We start from the raw sequence: 12,165 nt of genomic DNA, 5'->3' as shown, positions 1-12,165 counted from the left end.
GTAAAATTAGACAAAGGTCATGACCTGTCAATCAATCAAATTTTTGACAGGAGCTGGCGGGTATTCTACTGAGCAAATTCAATTATGAAAATATGAACATTTCAGACTCATGTGCAATGACCTTGAATCTGCAAATTGCTATTATAAATACTTTAGCAGCAACTTTTCCAATTCCCAATATTTATGTAATTCTCAAAACTTTTGGCCACGACTGTACATTATTTTTGTACTACTGTATAGTTCTAGTTACCAGAATGAAATTCACTTTTTCTGCTTGTTTGTTTTTCTTTTCACCTACTTGTTGAGATTTTAGAAGGTGCAGACATGTTTACCATAAAACACTGGTCAGAAGAAATGGTAAAATTTTAGTATTTCTCAGTGTTATGGTTTATGCATTTTTGGTCAAACACAGAATTGAGCAAGTTTCCAAAGTTTTGACCCGTACTCGCTGTTAATCTGTATATATTATACACACACACATTTTATATAAACATTGATGCCCATACATTTATATTTATATATATTTTCACGTTTAAATATTTATATACATTTATTTATTTATTTGTATATATTTTGTGTGTGAATATGAGCAGTGTGTGTAATGTAGTTAAAATGAAAAGTTTTCCCCTCTGCATTCTGACATATTTCTTAAGGGTTTATTGATGCATTGTTTTGTTGTTGAACGAGAATTTTCTCAAATTCTATGAAATGGTGTACATGTACACTATACAATAAAAACATTCTAAGAAAGTATGGTTTGTTGTTTTTCCATGTGGTATTGTTCCAGATAATTTTTTTTTTCTTTGAAATTTGGAGCATCACTGCAGATATTTGACTAATTGTTAGAATGTTTTTCCGTTATAACTGCCTTAATGGTTTGATGTTTTCCTACTGTTTAATACAAAAAAAGAGATCAGAAAAAATTACGATACATGCTCCAAATCCCTAGACTTAGCAGGATGTCGTGATTCCATCACCGGTTGACAAAGTAATTTGGTCTGGTCTTCTGTCTGTGTGGTGACTGTAGATGAAGATGGTAACTGAGAGTCCCTGACACTACGAGCTTAATGGTTACTTTTTAACATTATAATCACACTTTAGCACAAGTTATATGATGCCAGTTTTAATCAAGATAATCTGGGGAAATGCAAATCACATTTTATTAACATTTAGAATAACTATAAATTCAGACAGTCAAAATCAATCGATTTAATCTTTTACAGTCGATTCTTGAGTAATTCATGAGTTCATGAAATTTTCAGAAATTTTTTCCAATCCTGTAATGTAAAGACCAAGATACTGGAGTTTTTCCTTTATTAAGAATGTCACAAATGCTCTGTAGTTTATCATTATTGGAACACATTTTACAGTTGCCTGAGTTTGGATATCTATAATACTTGATATAAAGCTCAAATGTACTGATAGTTTGGGGGTTTAACATCTTAGGAATTCATGCCTTCAATATCTCCTATACCTTATTATTTAGATTCGTTTTCTAATGTAAAATGCTAGTAAAGTGTTAGCGCACATTTTAGAAAACAAGACTTTTATTTTGTTTTGGCGACATGACGTCATAAGGCTACGCGCTCCTGTGTGTTTGATTCGGCTGCAGAAAGGTATGCGCTTTTAATCGTTTGAAGTATTTAAATAAACAGCTCATACTTATATACTGACATTAATGAAGGCGGTTTTGTGTGAGTAAAGCACATCTGCACGAGCAACAGAAAATGTGCGTTTGTATTCACTCCCTATATCATCAGTTTATCATAAAAATTCAGTCACTGGCAAGTAGTGATGGAGAAACAGATCTTTTCGAAACACGAGTCAACTGAATCAATTGCATCACAAAATGATTCAGTGTTTTGAATCGCTCGAATCACCGAACACTGACGACATCTGCTGCTCAAAACACTGGAAATGCAGAGAACAACAAACACAAACATGTTCAACGACAACTATTACAAACCAGCTGCAAATGTTTCATGATAAAAATAATCTCCAAATCAGTAAATACCAAAATATAAATCTTAATACAAATCTGATTTTTCTATATCATTTTGTTAATTTGGGTGACTGACTCCTTTACTAGGGCACTGACTGCTGAAATAGGGAGCTGCTTGAGATGCACCCAGAGATTTAGTTTGCATTTATTTATTTACTTTTTTGGTAATTATTCTCTTCTTCAACAGGACAAAGTGTCCAAACACACAGGAAACACTCCTGGTGAAGCAATTGAGATCTTTGTGACACTATTATAAAGATGGCATTTATTAAAGAGGAGAGTGAAGACATGAAGATTGAAGAAACATTCAGAGTCAAACATGAAGATACTGAGGAACAAACAGGTTGGTTTTTATTCTCAAAGCTGAACTCACCCATTTCCTTATTAAAATGTCCAAATCTACAGAAATGAATGGTATTATTGAAGATTGTTACGTGAGAGTCGTCTTTAAAGTGGTTTAATTTGACATGAAACGGGTCGCCTCATGTAGACAGACATGTTGAGATCACATGACCACACAAACTATAACTCTGGCTTCAAGTGAACCTTAGAAGATTGTTTAGTGTGTGTAATGACATAATAACAAATGTCTAAGTTAGGGAACAAATAATGCAGAAGTACTGTATTAAGTAGTATAATATTAAATATCTTACATAAATATCTTCTTGTTAATTGAAAGAAAAAAATGAAAAACTTAATTTTATTAAATAAAAATGTTATTGAGCTGTGAAATATGAGCAACCAACTTCAATCAACATTTTTCTTGACATGCTTAATTAATTTTAAAAACAACTTTAGAGAGCAAATAACCATTGAGTTTAACTAACTAACTGCATAATAGATCATTTAAATCAAACTGTTTGAGATGAACAGTTAAAATCAAAGACACCCCTTGTGAAACATGGGAAAAATCTGTTATGAATTTCATATCTTTTATCAAACTCAGTAGTAAATGTATCAACAGAATTTGATCTAGGTTGAGTGTTTCTTCTCCTGAACTCATGTAGCAGCACACATGTGAGGTCTTCAACACTTAAAAACACACACAAATTTAAAGTGAACAAACTCTTAAACTCTTAACAACCAGATAAATCCATCCTGACCTCAGGCTGGGAGACCAGCTAAAACCAGCTACTTCCAGCTTAAACCAGCTAAGACCAGCCAACCAGCTTAGGCTGGTTTTAGCGGTTTTTTTTGTTTTTTTTTTTGTTAAGCAGGGTGTTGAAAGCACTTATTTTGAGTTAGATGCACTGATCTATATAATGACGGGATCGCTCATTGCGTTTTAAACAGCCGTTAGGCAGTGAAGCCACCAGAAATGTTCGATTCCCAATCGTACTATTCCCTACCGGCAGAGAGCGCCATTGACTACGTTTACATGGGCATGAATAATGCGATTATTTCCAATAATCAGACTAAGGACTTAATCGCATTATGATGTTTACATGTCAAGAGCAAAGTTCTTCACTCCGGTTTACATGGAATTTCCATTATTCCTATTATTCCTATTGTCCGTCAATGAATTGTATTATGTTCATATCGCGCAGTTTCAGTCCAGTTTCCTGAGCTCCCTAAAAGTGATTCGCCTTCTTCGCTGTCGTCGTTTCTAATTTACAGACAATCTACAGATGAAATGAACGATAGGATAGGGGATTTCCTAATTCCTAAAGGTTAATAATTAAAAATAACTGTTAATAATGTTGGATGCTGTCCTCCTCTCCTACTCTTTCTTCAGTGCCTAACAAATCTATTTCTTTCTCTCCCTGACCTTGTCTTTCTGCTTGAGCAGCACTAGTTGAAGCCTGAAAATATTGTAAACAATAACATAACTAATTACACTGGTCGGACTAAGCTCTGTTTCAGACTGATACCTCCGGTTCAGGATGGTCCTCATCCTCAACATGTGCCTTTTTCAGTCGCGGAAAATACTTTTCAATACTCATCTGGATTGAAGCAGCAAACATTCGTTGTAAGAGTAAAGAAACGACATAATTTATAATACGTTTATTTGATTCACAGCTGCTACATATAGTGTTTTGACCTCGCGAGAATATTTTCTTAACGGGGGGCTAGTCCAATATGTGGGGGTGCTACGAAATAATCGATATTCGTGATGTAAAAGTTACTTAATGAAGAAATTGTGTCTTTTTTTTTTTTTTTAAGAAAAGCAGCTCTGGTAGCCTACACACCACATTTAACAGAAGTAGCCTATAATTTAAATTTTATTTAAAACGGCCTTCTAAATTATATTTAAAACTGACACGAATTAAAAAAAATAGACACAAACTTAAAACAAGCCCTGCATTCCAGCCCGAGCCCGACGGGCAACAGTAGCCGCGCCTTCAGCCAGTGTTGCCAGATCGGGCTGACGATTTCCAGCCCAAAAGCTCACCAAAACCTGCCCACTTCAACAAAAACCAGCCCAAATTTTAACTGCCAAAATAATGAGAATTTTATTGCCATGTCAAGGTTAATAAGGACCATTTTTATCTCTTTAAAGAAAGAATAATGACAAAATAAAATAAAGATAAATCAATTTCACAGGAATATGGATCAAAACATCCGAAAATATGCATAAAATGTTTTCGTTTCAAAGTGGAAATTAACCGATGACTTTAACCCTTGGAAAAACACATGCATCATTTTCAATGTCCACAGTAAAAATATGCTAATTTCTGTGCAAAAAGTGCACAATAAAGTGATGAGAAACAATGTAGCTGGCATTTACGTTCATGCACACACCCACGTTTTCTTATTTCAGTTACAATTATATTTAGAAGTCTTCTATTCATCTCTCACCACATGTAATCCACTTAGACTTTTTATTGTGTAACTTATATTTAGGCCACTTTGCCATCGCAATTACTTCAAATGAATAAATGAATAAGCTGCATATTCAAAATCTTGCCTGTTATAGCGCCAAAAAAAACCTTGTCTCTGACAAGTAATCACATCTCACTAACGTAAAAGACGTAAATTGATTGACAGGTCTCTGTTAAACTAAACCAGTAAGGGTTGCGTTAAGCAAAAATGAGTTGATGACTGCACTACACATTATATTACTGCAAAGCGAAGAAAAAAGCAGCGGATTGGGCAGCTTTTATTTTTTTAAAGCAGCCCAAATTTTGTCTACCCGCCCAATGCGTTATTCTCCGGTCCAAGCCGATCAAAAGAAGAAGCCCAATCTGGCAACACTGTCTTCAGCACATTTTTTTTTTTAGGAGTTCCACAAATCCGCAACCAAGCGCACATAAAAGGCTAACGCATGTGCCTCACGATTGCCTAAAGATTCCTGTTCCTGAACAAGAGAGCCCATTCCATTTTTTTTTTTTTTTTATAAAAAAAAGCCCATCAACTTGTTGGTATTGTTTGTGAGGGCACGCAAATATACATAAATCCTTTACAGTTACGAATAATAGCAATTACCCTTACCTTTACGTGCAAAAAAGTCAGCGTATTTTAAGATGTTTGCAATGCAAGTGATCACATGAGCTTAATCGCATTATTATAATCGAAGTATTGCGTTAACATGACGAAAAGTTTAATCGCAATATTGCCAAAATCTCATTATAATCGCATTAAGAGGGTCCATGTAAACGCACTCATTGATTCGTATGCAAATCACTGACCTTAAATCTCCCGATTTGAAAGGGGTAACTGATCCAACACAAAATATATTTCTTTATTTACCTAATTATGAAGGAAATAATAAACATAACCATATATGTGACCCTGGACTACAAAACCAGTCTCAAGTCGCTGGGGTATATTTGTAGCAATAGCCAAAAATACATTGCATGGGTCAAAATTGTTGATTTTTCTTTTATGCCAAAAATCATTAGGAAATTAATTAAAGATCATGTTTCATGAAGATATTTTGTAAAATTCCTACTATAAATATATCCATATGTAATTTTTGATTAGTAATATGCATTGTTAAGAACTTAATTTGAAGATTTTCTCAGTATTTAGATTTTTTTGCACCCTCAGATCCCAGATTTTCAAAAAGATGTATCTCGGCCAAATATTGTCCTATCCTAACAAACCATATATCAATAGAAAGCTTATTTATTGAGCTTTCGTATGATTGAAAATTTAACCCTATGACTGGTTTTGTGGTCCATGGTCACATATATGGTATTAGTATCTGAAATTGATTCGATTATACAATAAATAATACATTACAAGCCTATGTTTCTATATTGCCCGTTGTATTGAAATTCAAATCTTTGAAATAAAGCTTCATGTATTTAAGTCCGTACCTTAAGTAGTCAGCTGTATATTCTCTGAGATATGGTGTATATTTTTAATGTTCCTGATTGAGCAACATCTATTTCAGACTCTTCAGATCAGCAAGTTCTGTAATGATTTACTAGTAACATTACCGTTTCCATGTGAGTAAAATGTTATGAATATGTTGAAATAATTATTAATTTAATGAACAAATTATTACCTGCTTCAAAATGATTACTGTTAATGCAAGTATTGTTGAAACATTCAGTTAGCCTACGAATATACGAATAAATACAAAATTACATAGACCTTAATATAGTTATTCACTGTTTATGTATACAAATCATGCATCTTCATTCAGATTTCTAAATGAGCACTTTGTCTTTTGTAGCATATGTTGAACATCCGATGTTTATTTTTATCTGATGTACGACTGTAATGTAGGCTCTATGAACGTACATTTTTAATAAACAGAGGGAATTCCCAACATTAAACAAATAACTGTTTACATGCTTATGACGTTTGCATTGTGAAAATGTACAGTGAGACTTAAGATACAGAAACACTGACTTGTTATGTGATGTCTTCTTAATAAAATCGTATAATTTCCTATTCATTCAATAGAATGTTTGCAAATACTAGGGAATACTAATATGGCGGCGCGGTGGCTTCACTTTTATGACTTCATGAGCAATCCAGTTCTCTCTTATAGATCAGTGGTTAGATGCCAAATGCTCTCCTCTCATTCAAGAGGAGGGAGATTGAAGATCAAGAGATTGAAGGGGTGCATACAACATATTTGCCCACTGGCAACTATAGTTGCGCACATTCAAATACAATTTTCAAGAAAAAATAAATAAAACTTGGGGGAAACTCGTAAAACTCGTAATGCCATTGGATCCTGTGTAAACAAAAGGCAGGACCAATGCCGTAATGGGTGTGTCGTAGTGAAGATGCATGTTATCGTGCAAGTTCAACTTGATCCTTAGGGGTTTGATAACTGCCAGTCAGAAAAATATTTTGGTGAATTACAGGCAACACCTCTTTCAGTACCATCTTACATACATGTTGTTGGCAGAAAGTATTTTTTTAACTTGTATTGGTGTCTTTTTGCTTTAGACATGATGCTGCTGAAAGAGAAAAGTGAAGAACTAAATGAAATGGAAGATAAAGTACAGTATGACAAACTTGATTACACTAAAGAAAAATTGTTTAGTTGCTCACAGACTAAAAATACACCTTCACAAAGAAGAGCTCAAAAGACAGAATCTGGAAATAATTTCATCTGCCAACAATGTGGAAAGAGTTTCACTAAAAAACCAAACCTTCAAATCCACATGAGAATTCACACTGGAGAAAAGCCTTACACCTGCAAACAATGTGGAAGAAGATTCATTATGAAAGGAACCCTTAACAGACACATGAGGATTCACACCGGAGAGAAACCTTACACTTGCGACCAGTGTGGCATATGTTTTACTCAAATAGGAGTCCTTAAAAGGCACATGAGAATTCACACAGGAGAAAAACCTTACACCTGCTCTCAATGTGGAATAAGTTTCGGTCAAATAGCAGTCCTTAACAGACACACGAGAGTTCACACCGGAGAGAAACCTTACACCTGCAAACTGTGTGGAAATAGTTTTGTTCGAAAAGGAGGCCTCAAATACCACATGAGAATCCACACCGGAGAGAAGCCTTACATCTGTCAACAGTGTGGAAAGAGTTTCAGCCAACAAGGAAACCTCAATGTCCATATGAGAATTCACATAGAAGAGAGCTTCATCTGCCACCATTGTGGTAGAATATTCACTAAAAAAGGATACCTTAAAGTCCACATGAGAATCCACAGTGGAGATAAAACTTAACATTATAAAAAATGTATATGCCCTTGGTGTGGAAAGGATTTAAATCAACAAGGAAACCTTACAGACCACATGAGAATTCACAGAGAAGAAAAGCCTTCCACCTGACAATGGTGTGGGAAGAGCTCGCCTCAACAAGAAAACTTCAAAATCCTCAGGATCTGTTGGCCTTTAACCTGCCAACAGTGTGGATCTGGTTTGAAGTCACATGAAGCATCACATTGAAGACAAGCTGTTCATTTGTCTGAAAGGGACAGTTCACTCAAAAAATTGTTGACCCTCAAGTTGTCCAAAACATGTATGAGTTTCTTTCTTTGATTTATGACTCCCTAAGTGGATATACACAGGCGCACCTGCTGATTTATCACCTGAAGACTGGCGTCCTTTGAAATATTCCATATATTCCTGGAGAATGAGGAAGTGTTGAATTGGTGTATTTGTTATTGCGCTGTAATATTGTGGTATGGACTGATTTTTTATTTGTTCATTCCGTTTTTAATAAATTCTTTATTTGCCCTCATGAGTTAATTTCTTATTTGTATATTTTAGTCATTTGTTTAGCATGTTGTCCTTTGATTTCATTGTCAATATTGTAAATATTACTATGTTCCTTCACCACAAAGGTAGAGATTGGGTGCCTTTGAACTCAGAAAAGACCACTGTAATTGATTTGCTGTACTTTCTGCCAAATATGAAAATGTAAACAGTATATTGTCCACAGCTCATCAATGTAATCTATGTGATTAATGCCTCCCTGAGAAAACCTATTAGACATGGCGTCAGAAGCGTAAAGATGTCACAGTTCATCCTGCCAGAAAATTTCAGTTTTGATCGCCTTACAGAGTGGACAACATGGAAACGGGCTCACACTGTCCTGCAGCTGAACACCACAGAGGACTTCATGACAGCAGAGGTGAGTTGCCATCTGAACGCAATTATTTGCTGTCTGCTGGTGTCACAGTGGAAGCTGACACAGACACCAAAGGAAACACAAAAGGATGAGCAGTTCCAAACAAAATTGTGAAAAAATTGTAACAAAAGGATGGCCAGAATATGCTAAAAGTGTTCCCATTTCAGACTGCAAAGTGCATACTAAAACAAGAGGACCTGTTGTTTGCACTAATGTGTTTTTGAGCTGCTCCTACCTCCTGTACAGGGGTCAGGTCAGCCCAGTAGAATTGCTCATGGGGAAGAAAATTGTACTACTCTTTGACCCTTAGACCAAAATAGACAAACAAAGCAAAAAGAAAAGGAATATCAAGCATACTACTATAGGCTTGTGATCAGCAAATGACAAAAGAAAGAAAAGATGGAGATCAGGCCTGGATTACCTTCATTCTGAACGTCTCGGTCACTGAGCGGATCCTCCCAAGCTGGTCCAAAATGGCAAAGGCCTCAAAGCCAACAAAAGGTTTGGACAGATATGACTGTTATGACGTCAGTTTGAGCAATTTCATCTTTGTCCCAGATTACTTCCCTTGCTTTCAATCAGGAACTTAATAACTCATGGTATTGGAAATAAATCTGAACTGCTAATAAAAGCATACTTTTCAAGACATTAACCAAAAACAACCACATTTTATCAATATGAATGAAATTATATGGATGGCTAATAAATACTTTAAACCTCTTAAGTTATCAAAAAAAAAAAAACAGAGGCAGCTAGACAACAGCTACAGTGTTCTAATGAGGACTTCCATGAAGGCAACTGCAAACAATGATCTCTCTGTCTTTCACTTTCGGGCAATCTGTCCACAATGGGACAGAGGTTTGTCAGTGAAAGCATGTAATCAAACAAATTACTTAAACACACCTTTAAAATTAAGCAAAACATTTGAAATGTTAGCATCAGGGTTGCTGTAAAATCATATTTAAAGGAGAACTCCGGTGTGATATTGACCTAAAGTGTATTGAATCATGATACCGAGTGTAAACGTACCTTGCATATCTCATCTCGTCTTGTCCACTGCTGTCCGAAATCTGGGGTCAGTTAGCCGATGCTCACAACAGCTTGTCAATGAGATCAATGGGGCATCGAAGCAGTCATGTAAATAAATCACTGTTTTACGCCATTTACGAGGCACAAAGTAGCGCCACACTTCATCGGTAGACTTCCAAGGGCCCCGACATTTAAAACGAGACATTGAGAACTCAGAAAAAGCACCGGTAGTTTATTTACGAGAAGATTTATACAGACAGTAACGGCAAGAAGTTTAGCGGCCGTCGCCATCTTGAATGTAGTCACGTTAAGTCGAGTGACGAGCAGGAAGGAACGTATCAGGTTTTCAACTTATCAGGTTGTAGTTTCCTTCGTGCTCGACATTCGACTTATCGTGACTACATTCAAGATGGCGGCGATCGCTAAACTCCTTGAAGTTACTGTCTGTATAAATCTTCTCGTAAATAAACTACCGGTGCTTTTTATGAGTTTTCAATGTCGCGTTTTAAATGTCGGGGCCCTTGGAAGTCTACCGATGAAGTGTGGCGCTACTTTGTGCCTCGTAAATGGCGTAAAACAGTGATTTTTTTACATGACTGCTTCGATGCCCCATTGATCTCATTGACAAGCTGTTGTGAGCATCGGCTAACTGACCCCAGATTTCGGACAGCAGTGGACAAGACGAGATGAGATATGCAAGGTACGTTTACACTCGGTATCATGATTCAATACACTTTAGGTCAATATCACACCGGAGTTCTCCTTTAAGACTCAAACAGAAAAATGAAAACCATTTTTGCACAGCAAAATAAACAGCCATTCAACAGTTTTAGCGTGTGAGTGTTTATTCAACGAAATCTATAACATAAAGACTGATACATCTCAGTATATTTTTTGTAGCTTAGTAGCTCTTCTCTCAATTTCTCTATCCAAAATATCATCTTCGAACATAACGACATACATTTGTGGTCAGCTGTCTTTTGTTAAACGGTGCAATACCAAACCTGGCTATATATGCCATTTTATCTCTGCCACAGATGTATGTTTTTACATGCTCTGAATCAGGAAATACTGCCTTCAAAATTTCCCAGCCTGTTATTTCCCAAATGAGGCATTGAGCTGAGATTAGGAGCACTTTCTTAAAGGGCTTAGACTGCAGTTGAAGCCTAAAATACACTGATGGAAACAAATATATCATCTATTCTGCTGACACAAAAGCCATGTACAGGCCATGAATGTTGCATATGACCCCAAGAACACCATCACCACCGACAAACATGGAGGTCGAAACATTAAGCTTTGGTGGTGTTTTTCTGCTAAATGGACAGGACAACTGCACCGCATCAAAGAAACGATGGATGGGCCCTTGTACTGTCAAATATTGGGTGATAACCTCCTTACCTCAGCCAGGGCATTATAAATCTGTTGTGAATGGGAATTCCAGGCAACAAAGGAGTGGCTCAAGAATAAGCACATTGAGGTCCTGGAGTGGCCAAGCCAGTCTCCAGATGTTAATCCCATAGGAAATTTATGAAGAGAGCTGAAGGTTAGAGTTACCAAACTTGAGCCTTGAAACCAACATGGGTTTTGCCATCTAAAGTACTACCGAGCAACACCATTGATATTCGGGGAACAGATGGGTATTATAGACCTGTAGCGTCTGGACCAATCAGACATAGTTATTTGTTACATTTAACAAATTATCCTTAAAACCAACAAGCCAACTTTAGGTTGGCATTCTAGAAACAACCCCCAGTTCTACGAACATTAAAGCAACTGGGCCTTAAGGGCTCAGTTGCCAGGGCAACTATCTGATAACACCAGTTTTACGATCCAAAGGAATGCAGCAACTTTAGGAAAGACATTTGGCCTACTGAAATGGACTCTTCCCTAATTTATAGGAAATCCTTCCTATGAATGAACACACAAATGGTCCATTCATTGTGTATATCATTGTGGTTTATGTACCTTGTCTTTTACTTTTTTTTATTTGTGTAATGTTTTATGCATGTGTTAAGATAGATATAGATAGATATCTCATGTAGATATATTATGTACGTGTCATGTTTAGTATCTCTGAATTCGTATTTTGATGATCTAAAAGATGATGCATATTATATGTTGAT

The 12,165-nt window shown here is 36.1% G+C and overlaps 1 protein-coding gene across 1 annotated transcript; it reads left to right on the top strand.

Moving 5' to 3' along the window:
* The first annotated feature begins 2,198 nt into the window (after window positions 1-2,198).
* Window positions 2,199-8,810, top strand: LOC141334181 (uncharacterized). The gene is made up of 2 exons (XM_073839310.1): window positions 2,199-2,345; window positions 7,355-8,810. The coding sequence occupies exons 1-2, from the start codon at window positions 2,261-2,263 to the stop codon at window positions 8,101-8,103; spliced, it is 834 nt and encodes a 277-aa protein (XP_073695411.1). The 5' UTR covers window positions 2,199-2,260; the 3' UTR covers window positions 8,104-8,810.
* Window positions 8,811-12,165: the final 3,355 nt, after the last annotated feature.

The sequence above is a fragment of the Garra rufa genome, chromosome 4 (genome assembly GCF_049309525.1).
Source record: "Garra rufa chromosome 4, GarRuf1.0, whole genome shotgun sequence".
In the NCBI taxonomy this organism is placed as follows: domain Eukaryota; kingdom Metazoa; phylum Chordata; class Actinopteri; order Cypriniformes; family Cyprinidae; genus Garra; species Garra rufa.
This window is presented reverse-complemented; position numbering and strand designations above follow the sequence as displayed.

What these genes read in the sequence shown, in the direction of transcription:
- LOC141334181 (XM_073839310.1), top strand. Translation starts at nt 2,261, where the DNA reads ATGGCATTTATTAAAGAGGAGAGTGAAGACATGAAGATTGAAGAAACA. An exon ending in AGATACTGAGGAACAAACAG is followed by an intron (nt 2,346 to 7,354) that starts GTTGGTTTTTAT and finishes TTTTTGCTTTAG; the next exon opens with ACATGATGCTGCTGAAAGAG.